Source organism: Spermophilus citellus, assembly GCF_964194105.1.
Source record: "Spermophilus citellus genome assembly, chromosome: 1".
In the NCBI taxonomy this organism is placed as follows: Eukaryota; Metazoa; Chordata; class Mammalia; order Rodentia; family Sciuridae; genus Spermophilus; species Spermophilus citellus.
In genome coordinates, this window is record NC_138182.1 from 116773822 (window position 1) to 116799248 (window position 25427).

Here is a 25427-nt window from a genome sequence, read left to right on the forward strand (position 1 = left end):
TTGCCTCTGTTCTTAGAGAATTTAATAGAGTGATGCCCGTGCACGGCTGCAGAGTGCGTGCCACACACAGACCTACTCAGAGTGCCACAGCAGGGAAACCATGCACAGCCAACTGTCTGGAATTCATTTCTGCTAGTTAATCAAAGAACATAGGCTGTAGAAAATACACTTTGAGCTACTTTTCAAATAAAATAATAGGCAAGGATATGCATATTGATATGAAGAGAATGGACAAAATTCGTTCATATCAATGGCCCAGGGGGTAAAGAAGATACTGAACTGCAGCAAGTTAATGAAGGGCAGTACCCAGCCGAGAACACTTTCATCTGAATTTGAAGTAAACTAGTGTGTAGAGATAGGATGTGAAAGAAGAAACCCAACCCAGACAGGTAACAGAAAACACTCTGTCATCAGCCTCAGCCCAACACAGGCTGTGGTAGGAAATATAGATGTGAGGAAGACCCAGGGTGAGGTATGAGAACTGAATGTTGGAGTGATGTGAACACACAGCCAGCATTGGCATTGATGTGGTGGGCACCAGGCGCCAGGATCCCGCGGAGTCACTGTGCTCTAGAGCAGGGTGAGGAACAGTGCTGTTTCCTGCGAGGAGTAAATGGCCCTCACAGCCAGGTCCTGAGGGGGTGGGCAGAGCTCCTGCCACTCACCTGCTCTGTGCTGGTCACACCTATTGGCACTACCTACCGCACATCTGCTACGTGGGTGCCTGATTCCAGTGCAGAGGGAGAACCAGACATCCTCTTGGGCTCAGTAACCTCCACAGAATAAAACCTCAGGCTAGAATGAGAGATAGTGTGCAGCAGGGGAAATCAATGCCTAGGTGTAGGGACAGAGGGTGTGTAGGAAGAAGGGAGGCACAGGGGACGGGTGGAGACCAAGGCTGCCAAAGCAGGGTCAGTGCAAGCAATCTGAGCAGTCCTAGGAGCTGCACAGAGGAGGGTGAATCTGAAGGACATTGTGAAGAGTGTGCCCAGGGCTGACGGGCCAGGCAGGCTTGCATGCTGCAAATGGCCACATGTAGGCCACGGAGTTTGGAAAATTCTCAGCCCTGGAGAGTAGAAGTTGGGAAAGAAGACACATAGGCCATTGATGAGGGAATGGTTTGGAAGCAAGCCCGTGCACATGGCAGGGCTCTTGGAAAGCAGGCAAAGGCAGCTGGGGATTCATCAAGAGGTGAGCAAAGGGAAACATTTGAACTTTGTAGGGGGAGAGTAGTAATTCAGCAGAGGACTGAAGGTCACGGACAATGGTAGGGAAATGGAAGAAGTGGGGGAACTAGAGGAGGAGGGAAGAGCAGAGGGGACACTCAGCATAAATACAGGCTGTGGTCCAGGTAATGCACGGGCAGGCACAGTCAGCTGAGGTGTGCACTGTGGATATGCAGGGAAGTGGGAAACTCCCCAGGGTGAAGCACCAGCTCCTCTCTGACCTCCCACTGGGGTTATGTTCTTAGTGCAGTGAAAAGATCTGTGTCTTGCTTAGTCCTGGTGGCATGAGGTCTAAAATTTTGGTTTATATAAGCCTTTAAATTTCAAATATTTGAAAATGGTATCATTAATTTAAGAAGCAATCATAGCACCTTAAGTTCTATGAGATTTCAAGGTGGCATTTTATGGACTGAAGTTGACCTCCTACTACCTGGACAATAGATGGAGTCTTAGAAAGCAGTGTTTTTAGCAAATGATACAAAGAGTGGGAAAACGGAAGTGAAGTTTGTTCCACAATCAAGGAACCTGCAGCAATGGAAGGAAAAGAGGCAAAAGAGGGTCAGTCCCCTCTGCCAAGGGCACACTTTTTCATTCTAATAGGAGGTGGAAAAGGGACAGGCTTATCTCCTTAATGTCTGTCTGAGACCTGCTTATAAACATTTAGTGATCACCAAACCCCCCAAATCTGGCTAAAATATTCCTCCCTCTGGGTCCATAGGGAAGTCAGTAACCATTTCATTAATTAGATAAAATGCAAAGTTCTCAAGCTGAACACAGGTACTAGAGACCTAGGATGAAATGACCGTAATCTCTGTCTTCAAAAACTGTCTTGAAAGGAGATTGGGGGCAACTCCAGAAGAGAGCCACGTGGCACCTGTTAGGATGGAACAGTATCCTGTCGTAAGCCTGGGTTAGACACCAAATCCTCAGACTCAGCCTCTTATAAGGTGACTGAAATCACAGATGCTGGAGGAATCAGACAGGCAGGAAAACTCACATCAGTCTTGGTGATGAAGGGCCATAATGTGGAAAAGCCAAAATGTGGAGCTGAATCCCTCCCTCTCTTTTTATTTATTCCTTTCTCCTTCCTTTCTTCTTTCCTCCTCCCTCTCTCCTTCCTTTCTTCTTTCCTCCTTTCTTCTCTCCTCCTTCCTTCCTTCCTTCTTCTTTTCCTTTCTTTGAGGAGTCTGGCAGGAGCCAACCTCTCCTAAAGATTGGTGATGACGAAAGTTGCCATGGCGTCCACCCAGCCTCAGGGGCATTCAGGATGCTCATTCACAGAGAGAGGAGGGACTCCGACCCTGGTACCATGTCTCCACTTTCCTCCTGGGCTGAGGAAGAGGACAGACGAGCTCTGCTTGTTCATGGGGAGCCTGATTTAAGGGGTTCAGATGTAGTGGAAAATAGGGAAATTTCTGCCCTAAAAATTATTTCCATAAATCTTAAAAATGTTTTCACCTTCAAAAAATTTGATTCATTTTTAGCAAAATGTTCATAATATAGTGTTTAAAATATATTATTTCTTTAAGAATATGTTTATTTTTAATTCCCACAAACTTTCTGTTTATTTTTTAAATGATATTTAGGTTTTACATTTTGTTTTGAGTACATTTTTTTTACGCTCGATGTATAAACACTATTGATTTCTGGTGTTAGCCCAGTAAGCGATGCACATGGACAGACACGTTTTCACCAAAAGTTCCAGATGTTCTTAGTATGTGACAGGGGTGCAGAGGGGCTGGGAATTACTTTTTCTTTTCTTTTTCTTTTTTTTTTTTGTTCCAAATTCCATTTTCCTCAGGTGTAGTAGAGATGGACAGGACCAATGGCAGCACCCAGGGCCACTTCATCCTCCTGGGTTTCTCTGACCGCCCCCACCTGGAGAGGGTCCTCTTTGTGGTCATCCTGGTAGCCTACCTGCTGACCCTGGTGGGCAACAGCACCATCATCCTGGTGTCTCGGCTGGACCCCCGGCTCCACACGCCCATGTACTTCTTCCTCACCCACCTGTCCTTCCTGGACCTCAGCTTCACCACCAGCTCCATCCCCCAGCTGCTCCACAACCTGAGTGGCCATGACAAGACCATCAGCTATGTGGGCTGCGTGGTCCAGCTCTTCCTGTTCCTGGGCCTGGGTGGAGTGGAGTGTCTGCTGCTGGCCGTCATGGCCTATGACAGGTTCGTGGCCGTCTGCAAGCCCCTGCACTACATGACTATTATGCATCCACAACTCTGCCTGGGCTTGGTGTCGGTGGCCTGGGGCTGTGGGATGGCCAATTCTTTGATCATGTCACCAATGACGTTGTGGCTACCTCGATGTGGGCACAACAAGGTGGACCACTTCCTGTGTGAGATGCCTGCGCTGATCCGGTTGGCCTGCATCAGCACTGCTGCCGTGGAGGGCATCGCCTTCATCCTGGCCGTGGGCATCGTGCTGTCTCCCCTGGTCTTCATCTTGGTGTCCTACGGCCACATCGTCAGGGCTGTGTTCAGAATCCAGTCGTCCTCAGGAAGACACCGAATCTTCAACACCTGTGGCTCCCACCTCACCGTGGTCTCCCTGTTCTATGGGAACATCATCTACATGTACATGCAGCCAGGACACAGCTCCTCCCAGGACCAGGGCAAGTTCCTCACCCTCTTCTACAACATCGTCACCCCCCTCCTGAACCCCCTGATCTACACCCTCAGAAACAAGGAGGTGAAGGGGGCACTGAGAAGGCTGCTGCTGGGAAATATAAGTTTAGGAAAGAATTTATAACCAAAGGTAAATTTGGGAACTCCCGCTTATGTTAAGCCTTACAAAGCTGGGGGTGTTGAACCACGATTTAGTATCACCAACGTCTGTCAGAATTTCAGCAGGATTCATCACCGGCTTGGCCCCCACATTTAGTTTGCCTGGTGTACAAGTCATGCAGGAGTACAACAGGGCTGACACCCAGAAGCAGGACTTAAGGGAAGGTCTGCTGACCACTGCTGATGCAGATATGGAGAAGGGCTGAGCTGTTCTCACAGCTAGGTGTTTGGAGGAAGCTGTGTTTTCCACACCTAGAGGGGAAAGGGAGGAGGGAAACAGCTCTTCCTTGAATGGGCTGTGGGATGTAGAACCATCGAGTACAGTGCACTGAGCGTCTCATCCTAATTGCCCACCCTTGCAAACCTTGGTAAGATGCTGTCAACATGCAACAGAGTTTTGTTACCCTGTCACTGTCTTTCATCAAGGGAGCAACAACAGCTCCTTTGCTTGGTGCATGTGTCTGTTAGAGCTCGTCACCTGCCATCCACAGTTACAAGGTCACCCTTCTGTTCCAGGCACTTGGCTGAACATCTTTCAGGGCTGGGTCTGAACATCCAATCACACTCCTGCTCTGGGAGGGACAGTGACAATGGATCCGGAGGAGAAAATGACCACGCAGCCTACATGCTGTCAATAGAATAAAACACCGCCTTGGAGACAGCTGGAGGAGGGAGGCCTCAGGCAGAGTGTCCAGGGACAGTTCTGAAGCCACGTTCTGGCTGCATCTGCGTGATGAACAGGAAGACCCAGGAGGTGACTCCGGCACCAGGGCCAAGTTTGCATTTCCTCAGGCTGGAGTGAGCCTGTCATGCCCCCAGACAGGAAAGCAGCAGTGCCACCCGAGAGGGAGCAGAGTGCAGGGCTGAGCACCCGTAGCAGAGTGGAAGAGCAGGACTTGGAGCACGACACAGGGTGTCTTGGAGGAAGTTCAGTAACGTGCACCTGGTCTTACCAGGTGCGCCATCTGCTGGGAGGGCATCCCGGCTGCAGGTGAGCAAGCTGATGTCAGTCAGAGGCAGCAGGATGGCTTGTGCGGAGGCATCAGTGCCAGGAAGCTCTGGGAGCCTCCCTGTGCTTTAGAGGTCCGGCCACAGGGACTGGAGTGGAACTTGTGGAGGGAGTGAAAACAGAGCAGAAGCAACCCCTGTGTTTTTAGCCTCACAATTAGACCATTTCTGGACATTTCCCAGATGGGAACAGCTGGAGGAGAAGCAGATGTGAATGGGAGATAGAATGTTCTCTTAGGACAGATTATATCTGAGATAAGTTATAAACAGCTGCCTGAGGAAGCAGAAGAGATGGCTAGACATGGCAGGAGCCCTGTTAAGAAGGGCAGGCTGGAGGGAAAGCAGCATATACTCATGATGAAAGGCATCAGATTGTATCCTTCTATCTGGGCAGAAATAGGTAAGAGAAGTGAATTAAAATGAAGACTAAAGAAAGACAAAGTAAGGGACTGGGACTAAGCACTAAGATGATTGCTCGTTTATAATCCAGGCAGAGGGACCAGGGAAGGCAGCATGGTCACTCACCTGGGGACTCTGCCAGGCCTCCCGCCCTGTGCCAGCATGTTCCTTCATCATACCCTTGGTTCAGCGTGGCCACATGAGCGGCTTTCCACAGCAGCACGTGGCAGACGTCATGTGGTGTCAGGCCTGGACCAGCTCCTTGGAGGCTACTGACTTTGTTCTCTTGGGGTCCAGCTGTGAGGCAAAGGAGCTCAGGCCAGACTGCTGAATGACGAAAGGCCAAGGAGAGGAGGGTACTCCACACCTGCCACTCCAGCCTGCAGCCTGGAGAAGTCCTCTCATCTGAAGCCAGCGCTCAGAGCATGCATGCTAGCAAGTCTCCTTAACAGGCTGCACACTGAATAGGGACGAATACAACTGTAAAAAATTGAAGACTCGTGAATAATAAATATCACAGTTATTTTAAGCCATTAGTGTTGGCATCATTTGTTTTGCAGCCATAAATGAGAAACTTTGCTTTCAAAACCTGACACTGGGGCTTAGAAAGGAAATAGATAAACGAGAAACTGGAAGGTTTTGTTTAACCTTTAAAGTTAAAGATGTGCTCAATGTGTTTGTAAGTTGAAGCAGTGTTTCAATAAAAGGAGAATCTCTCATTGCCAAATAGAAGGTCTAATGTTAGGACTGAGGTGAGGATTCCAGTGGCAACCAGGAAATTTCCATTGTAATGCCCGACAGGCTGGCAGATAGTGAGCCAGAGAGATGCAGAACAGTTCTTGGGCCCATGAAGGTAATTCATGGAGCTCCTGACTGCTCCTGTTTCTTGTAGCAGTGTAAGAATTAGCCACCAGTTGAGCCCAGTGAGAGGTAGAGCCATGGCATGGGGTGCACACTGAACAAGGGGGAGAAGGTAAAATATAGCCTGAGCTGGAAAATTGAAGGTTTTTTTTTAAACTGATGATTGAACCCAGGGGTGCACTAAACACTGAGCTATGTCCCCCAGCCCTCTTTTATATTTTATTTAGAGACAGGGTCTCACTGAGTTGCTAAGTGCCTTGCTGAATTTCTCAGGCTGACTTTGAACTCACAATCTTCCTGCCTCAGCTTCCTGAGTTCTGGGATAATAGGCGTGCACCACCGAACCGGGCAAAAATTGAAGGTTTTTTGCAAGCAGAAATCTCTTTTTTGATACTCTTGCCTGTTCTTTTGTCTTTTGTGGGCATGTATTCAAAATTAGATAAACCAGCACATTTTGTAGGTTTTCTTGAGGGGGGGGGGCAGGAGAGCAGCATTCCACCTCAGGTGTTCCTCTCCAAAGCCACAGAATGGTCCTGAGAAACCAGCATGCAAGCCCTGCTGAGGGACAAAGGCCTGCACAGTACTCAGCCAGGGTGGGGGAAGCACCCGGCACCTGTTCCTTATCATACAGCGGTTTCTGACAGCTGCTCTTCATTTAGTGGAAATTCTCTCTCTCTCCATTATTTGAAACCAGGGTAACTCGTCATCTCGGAATCTAAATTTAATATTTAAAATTGTAGGGGCTGGGGATGTGGCTCAAGCTGCTCTCCTGGCCTCTCCCACCCCCAGGACTTGATGTTGTTGATACCAAGCTCACTTCCACAGTGGAGGCAGAATTGTCAGGTCTCCACAGTGACGATCCTCCCTCTGTCCTGCACCACACGGACCTCTACACCCTGTGGCTCACTTCTACCCCTGAGCTCCTACTGCCTGGGCAACCTTTGACCTTTCACTGTCTCTGGTTTAAATCTTTGCTTTTAAAGCCTGTTTCATAGCTGGAATCATGCAGGAGGGACCCTTGTGAGACCAGCTTCTTTCACTTGGCAACATGCTTTGGCAAACACCCTTGCCCTGGTTTCTTTGTCCCTCTGGGTGATACTCTGCTGTGGGGGAGCCACACTTTATCCATCCACCTCTTAAACAGTGTCTTGGTTGCTTCCAGTTTGTGGTGAATGAACGAAGCCACATTCTTATAAAGATTTTGTTTGGCTCTACGTTTAGAAATCAGTTGGGTAAATATTCAGAAGTGGACCACATGGAAGGACATGTGTGTCTGCAAGAAACTGCCAAAGCACAATCAGAGTGGTTCTCTTGCTTTGCATTTGCACTAGCAAGGACAGAGCACCCTTTGTGCTGTGCATGGGAAGGGCACACCAGCTCTGCTCATGTTTTAGGCTCCTTCTATCAGGTGTGTAGTGGTGTCACACCGGTGGTTTAGATTTCATTTCTCTAAGGAAGATGGTGACTGGCACCTCCTTATTTACCATCCGTGTATCTTCTGAGCTGAAGTGTTTTTCAGATCTTTTGTCCATTTTAAATTTTTTCCCCTTTTTATTGTTTCCTTTTAGGAGTTTTAGTATATTTTGAAAACAAGTTCATTATCTATTTATCTATCATCTTTTGGTTCTGGAAATTGATTCCAGGGCTGAAAACAGTTATAGCCCCAGCCCTTTTTTTATTTTGAGACAGGATCTCGCTAAGTTGCTGAGACCGACTTTGAACTTGTGAACTTCCTGCCCTAGCCTCCTGAGTTGCTGGGGTTATGGGTATGCACCACTGTGCCTGGCTACATATGTAGTGTTTTTTTTGTGTGTGTGTGTGGGGGGGGGGATATTTTTTAGCTATAGATGGACATAATATCTTTATTTTTTTTCTTTTTTTTATTTTATTGTTGGTTGTTCAAAACATTACATAGTTCTTAATATACCATATTTCACAGATTGATTCAAGTGGGTTATGAACTCCCATTTTTACCCCGTATACAGATTGCTGTGTCACATCAGTTACATTTCCATTGATTTACAAATTGCCTTTCTAGTGACTGATGTATTCTGCTGTCTATCCCATTCTCCACTATCCCCCCTCCCCTCCCCTCCCCTCCCCTCCCCTTCTCTCTCTCCACCCCCTCTACTATAAATCGTTTCTTCCACTTATATAATTATTCTCCTACCCCTCCTTTCCTCTTATATGTAATTGTGTATAACCCTGAGGCTCACCTTCCAATTCCATGCAATTTCCCTTAACTCTCCCTTTCCCTCCCGCCTATCATCCCTGTTAAATGTTAATCTTCTTCTCCAGCTCTTCGTCTCTACCCTGTCCTTGGTTACTCCCCTTATATCAAAGAAGACATTTGGCATTTGTTTTTTAAGGATTGGCTAGCTTCGCTTAGCATAATCTGCTCTAATGCCATCCATTTCCCTCCAAGTTCTATGATTTTGTCATTTCTTATTGCAGAGTAATACTCCATTGTGTATAAATGCCACATTTTTAATCCATTCATCTATTGAAGGGCTTCTAGGTTGGTTCCACAATCTTGCTATCGTGAATTGTGCTGCTATGAACATCAATGTAACAGTGTCCCTGTAGCATGCTCTTGTTAGGTCTTTAGGGAATAGACCGAGAAGGGGAATAGCTGGGTCAAATGGTGGTTCCATTCCTAGCTTTCCAAGAAATCTCTATACTGCTTTTCAAATTGGCTGCACCAATTTGCAGTCCCACCAACAATGAACAAGTGTACCCATTTCCCCGCATCCTCGCCAGCACTTGTTGTTGTTGGACTTCTTAATGGCTGCCAATCTTACTGGAGTGAGATGGTATCTTAGGGTGGTTCTGATTTGCATTTCTCTGACTGCTAGCAATGTTGAGCATTTTTTCATGTACTTGTTAATTGATTGTATGTCCTCCTCTGAGAAGTGTCTGTTCAGGTCCTTGGCCCATTTGTTGATTGGGTTATTTGTTATCTTATTATCTAATTTTTTGAGTTCTTTGTATACTATGGATATTAGGGCTCTATCTGAAGTGTGTGGAGTAAAGATTTGTTGATAAGCCACAGGCCAGCATCATTCTGAATGGAGAAAAATTGAAGGCATTCCCTCTAAGATCTGGTACAAGACAGGGATGCCCTCTCTCACCACTTCTGTTCAACATAGTCCTCGAAACACTGGCCAGAGCAATTAGACGAAAGAAATTAAAGGCATAAAAATAGGAAAAGAAGAACTTAAATTATCACTATTTGCAGACGATATGATTCTATACCTAACAGACCCAAAAATGTCTACAAAGAAACTATTAGAGTTAATAAATGAATTCAGCAAAGTGGCAGGATATAAAATCAACACGCATAAATCAAATGCATTCCTGTATATCAGCGACAAATCCTCTGAAACGGAAATGAGGACAACTACTCCATTCACAATATCCCCCCAAAAAATAAAATACTTGGGAATCAACCTAACAAAAGAGGTGAAAGACCTATACAATGAAAACTACAGAACCCTAAAGAGAGATATAGAAGAAGACCTCAGAAGATGGAAAAATATACGCTGTTCATGGATAGGCAGAACTAACATCATCAAAATGGCGATATTACCAAAAGTTCTCTATAAGTTCAATGCTATCCCAATCAAAATCCCAACAGCATTTCTTGTAGAAATAGATAAAACAATCAGGAAATTCATATGGAATAATAAAAGACCCAGAATAGCAAAAACAATGCTAAGCAGGAAGTGTGAATCAGGCAGTATAGCGATACCAGACTTCAAACTATACTACAGAGCAATAGTAACAAAAACAGCATGGTACTGGTACCAAAACAGGCGAGTGGACCAATGGTACAGAATAGAAGACACAGTAACCAATCCACAAAACTACAACTATCTTATATTTGATAAAGGGGCTAAAAGCATGCAATGGAGGAAGGATAGCATCTTCAACAAATGGTGCTGGGAAAACTGGAAATCCATTTGCATCAAAATGAAACTGAATCCCTTTCTCTCACCATGCACAAAAGTTAACTCAAAATGGATCAAGGAGCTCGATATTAAATCAGAGACACGGCGTCTGATAGAAGAAAAAGTCGGCTATAATCTACATACTGTGGGGTCGGGCTCCAAATTCCTCAATAGGACACCCATAGCGCAAGAGTTAACAACTAGAATCAACAAATGGGACTTACTCAAACTAAAAAGTTTTCTCTCAACAAAAGAAACAATCTTTATTTTTATTTATGTATTTGTATGTGGTGCTGAGGGTCAAACCCAGTGCCTCACACATGTGAAGCAAGTGCTCTACCACTGAGCTACAACCCCAGCCCCGACGTATGTAGTGTTTTTACAAATATTTCCCTCAGTCTGTGGCATGTTTTCCTTCATGATCCTTGAATACTGATGACTCCAGAAGTCCTTCATTTTATAAAGGTTCATTCTATCACATTCACCTTTGTTGGAGCAAGCTTGGATCTTGTATGTGAAAACTGCCAAGCCCAGCGGTCTAGACTTTCTGTGTTCTTGATGAGGCTGTAGAGTTCTGCATTTTATGTTGAGGTATATGGTATATTTGAGTTAGCTTTTCAGCAGGTGGAAGTGTCCAGATCAATCACCTTTTCCTGATGTCAGGGCCATACTCTGCCAGCGAGTAAGAAAATTCAAAGCCCACAGGACTCTGCCACAGAGACTCGGGCCACAGTACAATCCTGCCCGCACTGTCCTCTAAGGAACTGACCCTGTTTGCCCTGACTTCCCTCAGGCAGGCTGTGGCCTAATTATAAACTGTCCTTCAAATGCTGAGCTCAGTCGAGTTTGTTTCTCTGGAAACATATAAATAAAAATAACATTGAGTCACACTATCACCATCACCAGAAGCCTAACATCTTCAGAAGTCTGAAGAAGGTCATGAGGCAATCTCAGCTCAGAATTTCACATTTTCCCTTTAGATCTAGATCATGTCTGTTTCTTGGCTTCATGATTTTCTATTGCTCTCAGCTATATTACTTACAGTGTAAGCAATTGGTTCTTTGGTTCTTCACCTATAAAACTGGATGATATCAGGGTATATGGTATATATGGTCTGTGGGTATAAAGTTAATTTGTTATTGAAAATTTCTTGGAAGAGTGCCAGGTACACACAGGATATTTAGAGCTATGCCTCTTCGGTTAACTTTGAATTTTTATAAAAGAGTACAAATTAGCTCATAAAATGTAGTTTTACCTGCTGACATCCTCAAACACACAGATTATATGGAATTATGCAAGAATTAACATATTTTTTCTATTTTTATTATTATCAATATTTTTCTCAATGACAAGTGAGCTTTATTTCTTGCTGGTGTACCTTATGGTCCATTGATAGACATGTATTTTGCAATGGTCAGCTTTGACCAGTTAGCAGATGCAGTACCTTGTGCACTTGGGGATTTTTTGTCCTGACAGCACTTAATCTCTATCTTCTCAGCTGTTTTCAACATGACATTTATGATTATAGCTGAGGTCACCATGCCTCATGAACTTGTTCTTCCTGTGTAACAGAAATTCTGCTTCCTTTGAATACCTGTCAGGGCCACCTCTGTTTCCTAGAAGCCCTGTTGTCCACGGTGCTTCTAAGAATGAGTATCACTCCTCAGACTCCAGAGTCAAGGTCATGTGCTGCTTGTTCTGCTGAGCCTGGCTTGTTTCACACAATGTCCTCCAGGTCACCCATTGTCACTAGTGAGAGACTGTCCCTCCTCTCTAATGCTGAGTGGTACAATGTCTCCTGCACACACGTGTTTTCTCAGTCCATTCATTTGCTGACACACACCTGGGTTAATTCTGTGCCTTGGCACTGGGAATGATGCTGTCATAGCTACAGACACGGACTTTCTTTGACACACTGACTCGTGTGGTTTGAGGACGCACACTCTGCTGAGGACTGCTACATCCTATGGTAGTTCTACCTTAGGTTTTCCTGGAGCCACTATCCCTTTTCCCACAGCGACTGCACCAATTGTCATTCCCATTAGCAAAGTGTGTGAGTGTTCCCTTTTTTCTCTGAACTCTCACAAACATGTAGCTTCTGTTTTTTGAAAATAGCCATTCAAATAGGTATGAAATGAACAAATAATAAGTATGAAGTGGCATCTCTGTGACTTTAATTTGAATTTCACTTATGATTGATGATGTTAAACCTTCTTCAAACATCTGTTGATCCTTTGTACATTTTTAGTGGAATACCTATCAGATCACTTGGCCATTTAACCATCAGATTATTTTCTTGCTATTGAGTTGTTTGAGTAATATGAATAATTCAGCTCCAGTTCCCCTGATCTTGTCCAACTCTTTACAGCCATACATCATATATCATCACAGAAAAAAATTGTTTAGTATTTTTCATTCTGCTAAGAAATACTGAAAATAAGGTAATCAAATAGAAATGCAAACCAAATCAACACCAGGAGGCACCTCACACAATCCAAAATCATTACAGTCAATATGTTATTAGATCCAATCAAACTCTCTGCAAAAGAGTCACCAAATTCTTAGAAGAAACAAAATACAATGATTTGCATTACAGTTACTAAAAAGAAGGCAGAATGTGAAAACAATTTTGGAAACAATTTGTATTTTTATATTAATCTTGTATAATTTTTAGAATTTCAGTTGGATTTTAAAATTTGCACAGTAATATTTCAGGAATTAGAAAAAATAACCCATGGCTTTATTTATTTATTTTTATTTGCTATTTTTTTCAATCAAAAAAATGGAGAGACAAGAATTTTAAAAATTCTCCTTTTCATAAAGAAGCATGCCTTTTTCTCTAGGTCTCAGTAGTTTGAACAGGTGTCTGCATTTTTATGCTGATTGAATTATTGTCAGGGTGGTGGCCACTCCATCAAGTGTGAGATCTCATCTGCTTGGCAGAGGAGAGTGGGAAACCATCAGACAGGAGTGTATTCCCTATGTGACCTCTGCTGTCACCTGCCAGTAATGGGGTTTCCACACCTTGGAGAGGAGAAGAGAATGAAAACAGTCCTCTCTGAGGCAGGCAGGCATGTAGGCAGCAGGGATTATGATCAGCTTCTAGACATCATTCAGCGGATGCACCTCATTGGTGCCAGAGACCCAGACCATCGGGGGGCACCACATATCTTCTGAGATCTGTGGCAGCTCCCAGGTGTTTTCCAAGAGCACTCCAGGGTGGCCTTCACTGTGCCCATCTTTACAGAAACCAAACAAGCCTCTGATTGCGAGTGGTGCAGTCATATACAATCTGAAAAGGTTGAGTGACTTCTGCCTTTCAGGGAATGCTGCCTTCCACACGGGATGCTTCTGGAAGGCATTGTCAGGAAACAAAGGTCAAAGGTGGGACTTGGTTTCCTATCAGTTCAGATGAACACACAGTGATCACATGGCTGCGTGTGGAAAAAAAAAACAAGCTGTGTTATTCTACAATGAGAAAAGATGGATTTCCCTGGTAACTTGGTGAAAGTGTTGGAGGAGAAACTTACTCCATGTGGGGGAAGGTGGAATAGAGGAAGGGTCAGGTGCCAGCTGCCCCTGAGCTGGGATCCCAGCAGCAGGAGGATTGCTTCCTAACAGGGTGACGGAGGAAATTCACTGGAATTCCCATTGGACAGTAAAACAACCATAGAGAGACATTTACAGGTTTTGAACATGAAACAAAAAGTACTGCATTAGAGATGAGTCAGTTTTGCTGGAGGGGGAGTCTGCTTCATCCCCCCCACACCCCCACTACGTTCCCTTCAGTCAGCCAGGGAGGGAAGCGCTGGCAATGAACTTGGCACCTGTGAACCTGTGGAAGAGAGGAAGGTGGATCTCAACAGACCCAAGAAAGGCAGCAAGTTGGTGATGGAAAGATGATGAGCATCTCTGGGCCGGTCGGAGATACCTAGGCCTGAGGGCACCCTTGGCTGCTGGGAGCTGGTGTAGGCATCTGGGAAGAGAACAGAAAGTGTCCAGACCCCACATCTGCACTCCAGGCCTGACCCTGGAGAATGTGCATGGTGGTGGAGTATGTGTGGCCTATGCAGGGACAGGGGAGGTTTCTGAGCCTGGGCTCCAGGGAGTGCGCCGTGTGTGTGGTTTCATTCTTATCACTTTTCTTCCCCTCATCTGTTATCTGCCCTGCTCTGACTTGGAGCCTTGGGTGTCTGTGGGTTGGTTTTGGTTGAGTTTCTACTTGTTCCTACCTTAGTACTCATTCCTTTTTTCCTCCTTCTCTTCATTCCCTCTCTAATAGCCACGTGCTCTCGTTTCAGTGCTGACCCAGTGTTCCTCTTTGTGGGCTGTTAGTGATACAGACGTCATTGCAGGTACCAGACATTTATTTTAAGCTTTATATTGGTTGACACCATTATTATTTAATGCTCCCTGTTTTCCTAAGAGGGGCTGGGAAGTGATTGGGACACTACAGATTCTCAGCATAGAGATCCTACTGCTGAGCTACCCTCACAGCTCTGTCAAGTAGCAGCCAATTGCATTGCTTGCACAAGCTGTCTCTCGGACGCCAGCAAGACTTTAATACATAGAATGGAGGAGACAAAGTCTCAGACCAACAACCAGGCCCCAAGTAGGAACACCTAGAGAGGGACCTCTGTTTTCACTCCCAGATATCAATTCACACAATCAGAACAGAAAAGTTCCAGAGGAGAGCTCTGAGAAGTCTGTGGCCCTGCAGCAGGTCTCCAAGAGTGAATTAAATTGCTGGCCTATATCAGCGACTTGAGTGGGGCTGGAGGTTGAAATTAACACTCAGATTATTAACACTCAGGGCTAAGCGGTGAAGCTAAATGATACCAACAACACAGGACTTAATACATGAAAGATAACTAGCACACAAAAGGGCTCTCTCTCACACACAAGGAACAGGAGTCATCTCAACAGATCACAAGTCTAAGACCTCTGAAAACATGAGGAAATAGCCAAGTTTCCACCCAAAATTTATAACATCCCAAGAAAGGAGCCTGCAGATATGAAAGTGGATGACATTCCAGATAAAGACTATAGAATTATTTATATGTTCAATGAGCTAAATTAAGATCAAAAGAACAAATGAAGAAAAATACAGAAAGTGAAAGACTATTTAAATAAGCAAATAATGAAATTAAATATAGAAAAGCCCATCAGAATTCCTGGAATTGCAAGGTACAAAGAAGCCAATAGAATTCAACTGAAAGTGTCACCAATAGATGAGATTGGGTAGAAAATGAGGCACAGAACTCGGCAATTTATAGAAATACCCGTGGTCTTGAAATATGTACTCTAGAACTATGTCCAGCAACCATAACTAAAATAAGGGATACATTCATTTCTAGATGAACTTCTGTGTGGGAACATTAATCAGGATTATTAATAAGTCTCAGAACCTGAGGAAGAAATTACTTCAAGGAGTAGGTGATTTATCAGCCACTAAATATTGAGTATTTACAACATTGTAGTAAATACTTAGAAGTAAATCTAAGTGTCCCATAAGCTGAAGATCACAATACCCTGTGTCTAAATTAAAAAGGAAAGAGGACTACTGTTATGGCCCAGTGGCTAAGCACTCATGGGTTCATCCTCTGGCACAAAAAAAAAAAAAAAAAAAAAGAAAAAAGAAAAATAAATGAATGAATGATGAATGAATGAATAAAATTGAAGTCTAGTTTGACATTTGGGCCTTAGGATGAGCACTTTCATCCAATTGCCACCAATCTAGGTAATTATAAGATCTTATTGTTTCCTAAATATTTTAATGTTTCTCTCCTCCTCCATTAGTATAATTACTGCTATTGCTTTCTATAATATTTTCTAGTTACATTCAAACTGACATTTGAATCTGATTGTATCAGCCAGGGTTCTTAATTGAAAGGAATGAAGCAAATTAATTTCTATTAAAACAGAAAATAAACATACTGAAAGATATCTGATGGCTCCTACAGTCTTCAGAAACACCAAGCAATCAGGCTGGATGTGTACACATCAAGAACATCAAGAACATCCCCAGTACACATGTGAGATAAAACGATAGAGGATGTCCAACAGCAGATGACTGTGCTGATGCCACACCACCAGGTCAAGTGACCTCAGTAAATCCCATAAGCTCCAGTTTGGTGAAATGGGACAGAGCGTGGATGGAGAGTTACCTCCAGGATGGAGCTGGGCATGTGGCCGATGGCTCATGGAACTGACTAGGCAGGCAGATTAGAAAGCATGAGACCCAGTGATACCTGTAGATACAGGCTGCCTGTGAGGCTTGGGAGGGCATAGCCATGCACCTGAGAGAGGCACTGTGTTGACTGCCCAGATGGTGGGAAAGAAGAACCCAAAGAGGTTGCTCGATTGGCAAGCTTGGCCTTGAACTTGCCATCTTCCTGCCTACCCCTCCCAAGTCACACTGTGCCTGGCTATCGTGACTTCCAAAGATTTACTGTGGAATCATGAGGTTTTCCACATGTGGTATTATGTTACGTATGAGCAGCTGCAGTATTACTTCTCATTCCCCCAGTAGGAGAACCTTTATTTATTCTTTCTTGGCTAATTTATCTGGCTTAACTTCCAGTTGTCAGTTGAATGGAGCCAGGGAAAGTGAGGGTACTTGTTTCAGGACCCAGAAGTGAAGCTCTTAGTCTTTCACTACTCGGTATGAAGTAACTGTGGGTTACACTCTCCACAGAACACAACTTTCACATTGAGTTACAGTTCCATTCAAATAATGCATGGACAATATCAGCAGTCCAAGGACTAAGTGCTGACCCCAGACCACTCTTCCAGACCCAGGATAAAAATTTCAAACAATTTTACATTTCTCTCTATTTTTTCCCACTTATTCTCAAATCACATGCATCTCCTCCACCTCGATTCCCACAGCCTGCTCACCACCCCCTGACTCAGCACTGTGGGCACTGGAATACAGAATCATTCCTGGCCACATGGTCACCTGCATGGTGCTCACACTCCTCCCATTCTCTCGAGGGACTGTGTCCTTCCCAATGACTCCCTGCCTCTTATTGTCAATATCTGTCTTCCCTCAGGTGCTTTAGGATCTTGTTTCCTAGGAGAATTTCTGGGTCCTGGGAAGAAGGCAGAGCAGAGTGAGGTGGTGACCCTGATCCCTCCTCAACACAGAAAGGAGCCCTGAAGTACAGCTGACCAAAGCAGTGGGTGACAGAACAAATGCGTCCCCAAGACCCAACATTAGACATTCTGAGACCTGGGGGAGCTTGAGGTTGGGTTTCTGGAGCAGAAAATTAGATAGAGTTCCCTGGCCCCAAACCTGGACCAGCGTGAGGAGGGCACAGGGGAGAGTGAGGAGAAGCTGGCCACTCCCTCCCACTGCAACTGGAGAAAACAGGCCAAGGTAAGTGCCCCAGGAGCAGGAGGCATGGAAAGAGATCAAGCAGTTCAACATAATAGAAAGAAAGCAGAGCCCTGCTGGACAGCCATCTCCTGGAGCCTGCAGCTGCCCTGCTGCCCCAGGAGAACTTAAATCAACTGTGTCTCCCACATTGGGAAAGTAACTATCAAACCAGAGGGAGCCCTGCAGCTGGACTATCAGTGATTCAACTATGAGGAACTTGTTGCTGCAGCCCCCTCCCCACGATAAAGAGGAGCTGGAAGGAGCAGCCCCGCTCAGGAAGTGCTGACCTAACCTGCCCTGCAGGCAGAGTCCCAGAGCTGGGCAGAGAGGAGTGGAGACAGTGATTCACAGTGGGGGGAAGGGAGCACAGATCCAGGAAGGCAGCCTTGGTCCTGGGCAGTTAGAGTTGGGGGCGGGGACTGAAGTATGCACCCTTGACCTTGACCTCAACCAAGGCTGTTTGGACCCTGACAGTGCTGCCTCAATCTCAGGGAGCAGTGCTCATGGTTCAGGACCTTGGGCAGTGGAAGCTAGAACCCAAGTAAACCAGCTGAATCTGTATCTGGTAGCATGGAAGGTCCCCAAGGCCAGCTGTGTTGGTCGGAGGACCTGTTTCTGCACGACAGTCCACCAACGGAGAATTCACCACCACAGGCCCAGGGCTTGCAGACATTCACCAGACACTCTGAAAAGACTCCATGGAGGTGAGCAGGTTCACAGAGATCCTCCCTACTCCCCGCAACAGCCAGGAGCCCTGCATCCTGAGCTCCCACGTACCACAGAAACAGCAATACGCACCATCTGCACCTTCTAAGCAGCCAGCCTCAGGCCTGAATGACAAATGACAAGCAACTGGTGGGAAGTTCCTGGCAACAGGGGAGTGTCTCCTGTGTTCCAATATCTTGAGGGGTGGGGAGGGGAACCCAAAGCCAAAAAATGATGGACATCTCCTAAAGGTCCCGAATTCTGAAGAAAGCCCAAACTAAACTCAAGAATTTTCTTCATTTTGGCATAGTTTACTATAAATAGCTCTAACATTTATTGTGAAGAGCTCAACTTTGATTATGTATATATCACTTTCCATCCTGATTTGTTGTTGTTACCCTAATAGTCAAGACTGTGTCCCAAAACCTTTTCATTGTGTTTCTTCTATTTTTCAAAAAATTTGGTGTTAGGGTTTGAATCTCGGGGTGCTTAACCACTGAACCACATCCTCACATCCCCAGCAATACTAATACTAATACTAATTATTATTATTATTATTATTATTATTATTATTATTATTATTATTATTTTGAGACAGTGTTTTTCTAAGTTGCACAGGCTTCGATAATTTGCTGAGGCTGGCTTTGAACTCGCAGTTCTCCTGCCTCAGCCTCCCAAGCCACTGGGATTACAGTTATGCACCACTACACCTGGCTCTCTTCTAATGTTTTAATGTATTAATTGGAATCATCCTCTCTCTCTCTCTCTCTCTCTCTCTCTCTCTCTCTCTCTCTCTCTCCTTTTCTAGATCAGGTTCACATAGGTTCCTCTTACTTCTCTTTTCCCTCTTACTTTACCTGCTACTGTCAAAAATCTCCTTAATTATCTTTTCCTTCTTTTTGCCTTGAAATATTATTCTTAATATCTTTTGTTTTCTTTTTTAACTAGTTTTTTCCTCCACCCATTTTCAGTCCCTATATAAAGTTATATCAATTTCACTATGCCTAACAACTAATTTTTCAACATATTCCATAACTACACAATTATACATTCCATAACTATATATAATTACATATTCCATAACTATGTATAATAACAAGTTCCACATGAATTGGAGAAACTATGAATAATTGTATAACTTTTTCATTGTTCATACATTTGAATAGTATGTGGCTATGCTCTGAAGGGATTGTAGTAAATAGCATTTTGTGGCTTCTGTCAAACAGGCGCTGATACAGAGAAGATTTGAAATATGAATGCTCAGGTATTTACCCCCCCCCCCCCCAGGGCTTTTGAGAGAAAGAAGCTCATGAAATAGTCCCATGCATAAAAAGATGTGATAATCATTCCAACAGATGGGTAGATGCACAATCCATTTGAAAAAGCAAGGGGGTAAACCACGCCCTAACATCCCACAAAACTTCACCAATGGACTACCTTGATACCGTAGTGGATGAAATATTTGAGAAAGAATTTAGAAAATTCACAGTTTAAATGTGCAATGTGCTTAAATAAGATATAAGAAATAAAATTAGAGAAAAAAACAGGAAATGGAGAACATTTCAATAAAGTGATAGAGATTCTGAAAAAGAGCCAAAGGGAAATCATGGAAATAAGACATAATCAAATTAAAATTTTATAATGGGAAGCATCAACAGTACATTATAATATTAATGGCTGATTTTCAAACTTTAAAGACAAAATTTAAAATCTAAAAGTAAAGTCAAATATAAAGAACAGATATTAAGTGATCATGAACAAAACCTGGGATAACATCAAGAGACTAAATATAAGAATGATTGGAGTGCATCAGGCTCTGAAATAAACTAAAGGAATAAACAATCTTTTCAATAAAATTTCATTAGAAAAACTTCCAAATCTAAGGCTAGGGTTGTAGCTTAGTGGCAGAGTGCTTGCCTTGTATGGGTGAGGCCCTGGGTTTGATCCCCAATGCCACATAAAAATAAACAAATAAAACTAAAGCTATTATGTCCATCTACAACTAAAACAAACAATAAAAAAACACACAAAAACAAAAAACAAACTTTGAAATCTTAGGAATGAGATGAAAATCCAAATACCAAAGCACATAAAATTCCAAATAGGTAAGATCAAAATAGATCCTCTCAAATACATATCATGATAAAAAATACCCAAGATGCAGAGCAAGAACAAAATTTTAAAAGCTGAAAGAAAAACAGAAGGTCACATATTAACTGATCTCTCAACTCAGACTTAAATAGCCAGGAGGGGTTGGAATAATATATAAAAAGCCCTAAAAAAATCAGTGCCAACAAATATTACTACATTCAGCTAAATTATCCTTCAGAATATGAGACAAAACAAAAACCTTCCATGACAAGAAGAAACTGAGTTATAAGCACTAAACTTGTATTACAAAATATGTTCAAAAAATATTTCATAAAGAAGATATAAAAAGTAGAAAATTAAAACCAGCATGGGGATAAATTGTAGAAGATGAATAGACAATTAAAGAAAAATAAAGTTTGAATTATGCATTAGAATGTAAATGGTCTAAAATATTCAATGAAAAGACAGACACAGATTGGATTAAAAAAAGACCTAACAATATGCTTTTTTCAAGAGACAGTTACAAAGACATCAACAAATTCAGGTGAAAAAATGAGAAAACATATAACATGGAAATGGTAGCTGAAAACAAGCAGAGGTACCTACTCTCATCTCAGACAAAGTAGACTTCAGGTTGAATTAATTAGAAGACACAAAGAAGTTACTTTATACTGGTTATAGGAATCATTCAAAAAATATTGTGATTGTACACATTTATGACACAAACAATGGTGCATCTACTTACACAAAACAAAGGCTTCTCAACATAAAGAAACAAGTAAACGGTGATAAAGCAATACTTAGTGATTTGAAAACACTCCTCACCACTACATAGTTTATCCAGACACTAACTAAGCAAGGATTCTTTAGAACTAAAAAAAAAAAAAAAAAAAAAAGCTATTAATCAAATGAACCTAACAGACATCTATACAATATTTCATCCATTGATAAGTAAATTCACCTACTTCTCAGCAGTCCTTGGAACATTCTCTCAAACAAATCGTATTTTAAGGCACAAAGCAAATCTTAGCAAATACAATAAAAAAGAGATAAGTTCTAGCATCCTACCAGATCAAAATGGAATACAATTAAAAGTGATAGGAAAAAAAACAAACCATTGTAACACATGGCATTTATATAATACACTTTAGCTTAAGGAATAGGTCACAGAAGAAATCAGGGTAGAAATTTAGAAAAATAGAAAAAAAATAGAAATACAACATATAAAAAGATACCAAAGATACCAAATAAATAATCTAATATTACACATCAAGGCTCTAGAAAAAGTAGAACAAAGTAACATCACAATTAGTAGAAGACAGAAAAAAAATTAAATTCATAGAAAAACTCAACTAAATTGAGACTAAGAAAAACAATACAAAGAGTCAATGAGACACAGAGTTGGTTCTTTTTTATTTTTAATTATATTTATTTTTATGTGGTGCTAAGGATCAAACCCAGTGCCTCACACATGCAAGGCAAGTGCTCTACCATTGAGCTACAGCCCCAGCTGTATCTTTAAAAAAATTAAAAAGATCAGTAAATGTTCAGTCAAACGAACCCAAAGAAAGGAATAAAAGAACCAAATTAACATTAGAGGTGCAAAAATAAATATCAGCACAGATACTACTGAAATCTAGACTATTATGAGGAAACTATTTGGAGTTTTATAGTCCAATTAGCCATAAAATCTCAAAGATTTGAGAAATTTTTAAAGCCATGAAGATGTAGAAAACTTAAAAAGAGCAATATAAAGAAATGGAATAGAAGCAATTTTTAAAAGGTTTCTAACAAAAACCCAGATCCAAGCTCTACCAGGCCTTAAAAAAAAAAGCTAACACCAATCCTCCTGAAATAATTCCATGAAATAGAAAGGGAGCAAAGACAGCAAAATTTATTCCATAAAGTCAGTGTCACTCAGATACCAAACAAAGTCACAACAAGGGAAACAAAAATCAGGCCAATATCCTTGATGGATGCAGATATAAAATTTCTTAATGGAATATTCACAAACTCTATTCAAATATACTATAACAAAATAGTATGCCATGAACAAGTGGGTTTTATTCCAAGGATGACACATTAGTTCAACATCCACAAATCAAAAATGTAATTTAGCACATAAATAAAGTTAAGGACAAGAGTCACATAACTACCCCATTAGAAGTGAGAAAGCCTGTGACAACGTCCAGCAGCCATTCATGTTTAAACCCCTGGAGAACGTAGGGATACAAGGCACTTGCTTCAGCATTGTGAAGGCTATCTATGGCAAAACCAAGAGAAATTCCACACTGAATGGAGAACACTGAGAGCATTTTCCCTAAAACAGGAACAAGGCAGGAGAGTTCACACTCACTGCTCATATTCAACACAGTTCTTGAAACTCTAGCCAGAGCCATCAGGTAAGAGAAGGAAATGAAAGGGAAATAGGAAAAGAAGAAGTCTAGTTAACTCTGTTGGCAACAGCATGGTCTTATAATTAGAACATTAAAAAAAATTCCAGCAGAAGACTGCTAGAGCTGATAATCAATTTTAGTAAAGTGCAGGATACAAAATTAATATCCATAAATCAATCACTTTCTTGTACTCCATTAATAACTCCACTGAAAAAGGAAATTGGTAAAATGATTCCATTCACAATAAGCCTCAAAAACAATTGAAAGTTTGTCAAATGAAGGATATGAAAGACCTTACAATAAAAAATAAAGACCACTAAATAAAGAAATTGAAGTCCTTAGCATATAAAAATAACTCTCATGCTTTTGGATAGGCAGAATTAATATTGTCAATTGGCCATACTACCAAAAATCTCATACAAAGACAATGCAATCCCCATAAAAATACCAATAACATTCTCCACAGGACTAGAATAAGAGTTGTAAAATTCATTTGAAAGAAAAAGAGATTCAGAACAAACAAAGCAATCCTGAGCAAGAAGAGCTCTAATGGAAATATCACAACTCCAGACCTCAAGTTATACTACAAAGCTCTACTAACCAAACTTCCATGGTATTGGCATTGAAGCAGATATGAAGACCAACTGAATAGAATAGAAGTCACAGAGACCAACCCACATGAATACAGTCATCTGATAGTCAACAAAGGTGTCAAAACAACTATTAGAGAAAAGATAAACTTTTTTTAATAAAAAAGTTATAAACCCCCAGAATATCCATATATAGAAGAACGAAAAATGAACCCCATATCTCACTCTGCACAAAAGTCAACTCAAAGTGGATCCAGGACTAAGGAATTAGACCAGAAACCCTGCTACTGGTAAAAAAATTGTATAGGCTCAGGTCTCCAACACACAGCCACAGGCATTAACTTCCTTAACAAAACTCATAAGCACAAGAAATAAAACCAACAATCAGTAAGTACTTCTGCTGTGTGTTGATGCTCCTGGTGCCCTTCTGCCTCATCCTGACCTCCTACAGTCTCATCCTGGCTGCTGTCCTCCACATGTGCTCCCCAGAAGCCTGCAAGAAGGCCTTTGCCACCTGATCCTCACACGTGGCTGTGGTGGGGCTCTTTTATGGAGCAGCCATTTTTATCTACATGAGACCCAAATCCTACAGGTCAGCTCACTATGATAAGGTGGTGTCAGACTTCTATAGTATCCTTACCCCTATGCTGAACCCCCTCATCTACAGCCTGAGGAACAGCGAGGTCAAGTGTGTAGCCAGTGTGTGGCCTTGACACTTTATTAATAATACACTAAGTTGTCCCAGCTTTTTGTGGTTGGGCAGAGTAAATGGTGGGATTTTTAGAGGGTAATTAGAGGGACCCCTCCTTATGAATGGGAGACAGGATCCACATTGCCCAGGAGAAACCTGGAAACACTGATGCTCTCTCTGAAAACATTGTTGACCTTAGCTGAACACTGAGTGCTGTGGCCATAACTTTTGCAACTTGAGGTTCAAGAGCAAAAGTAGCACTCTTTCTGTGCAATTTCACATGTATATTTACTAATAGCAAAGATCTTTGCAACCTCTGCCTACAATTCTTTTCTTTTCTCATTAAGTGGAGAGGTTCATCTTTTCAGGTCAGACTGGAGCATTGCTGTGCCAGATTCTATACTTATGGAATATGTATTTCTGGATTTTTTAATTTTAAGTTTTCAGTTTGTAGTTGATTGCAGGTAACTGAGTCTCTGGTGCACAAAACCAGAGATAAGGGAGAACTACTGGATTCCTTTGGATCTGTATATCTGCCCCCCACATTTTATTTTATCATTAAATCTGCATGTTTTAATGAGCTTTTACTCAAAAAGTGAATTCACTATTCCAGCAATTTTGGGATTATTATCTATGTTTCAACTGAGGTATACTTTTTAAGAAGTACAATGCTCACAACCCAGCCTTTTCTTTCAAGCAATTTCAATAAACACTAGCCTAATAGTCTACGCTGTAATCAAGAAAGGTTACATGCACCAACCTCCCAAGTCCCCCCCACCACCAGCGAAGCATCCTCAAGAACAACCATGAGTCTGCTGTTTATCCCATTGTTTAGTTTGGCCTGTTCTATTCTTGTCCTTCGAACCCCATGATGAACAGTCCTACATCCTGTGTTTTTCTCTCAAAGACTCCTCTGCAACTCTGCTCTCAGCAGTTTTTCACCCTGTTTAATTCCTACAGGTCTTCTATTGTCTAAAATGCCACAATATGTTACCCCATGTGTTTTGGAGGATGTCTGGACTATGTTCAGTTTGGATCTGTAAAATTAAAGCTCCTTTGTGGGATCAAAAGTTGTTGTTGTTGTTTTAATTACTATTATTTTGGTAGACGGATGGTGAACTTTTTCTTGACTTGTTCTCTGAAAGAGGCTATTAATTTTACATTTCCATTGTTAACAGACATTTTTAAAAAAATTTTAGAACATTTAGTGAGTGTGTTTATAACTTTTTTTGTTTTTAGCTTGGCTTTCCCTGATGGTTGTTAGAGTTCTATATTTTTTTTTATTAGTTTACTGTCTGATTTTGTTTTTTATTTTGTTAACTGGATGTTATTTT

The 25427-nt window shown here is 42.3% G+C and overlaps 1 protein-coding gene across 1 annotated transcript in view; it reads left to right on the forward strand.

Annotated features, from left to right (window-relative positions):
* Nucleotides 1-3038: 3038 nt before the first annotated feature.
* The window catches only part of LOC308647553 (uncharacterized protein), a gene marked incomplete at both ends in the record, with an annotated part of 33776 nt that continues 11387 nt past the window's right edge, over nt 3039-25427 (forward strand). The window contains 2 exon segments of the mRNA XM_081291746.1: nt 3039-3966; nt 4814-5012. Coding sequence (XP_081147872.1) covers nt 3039-3966; nt 4814-5012 — 1127 coding nt within the window.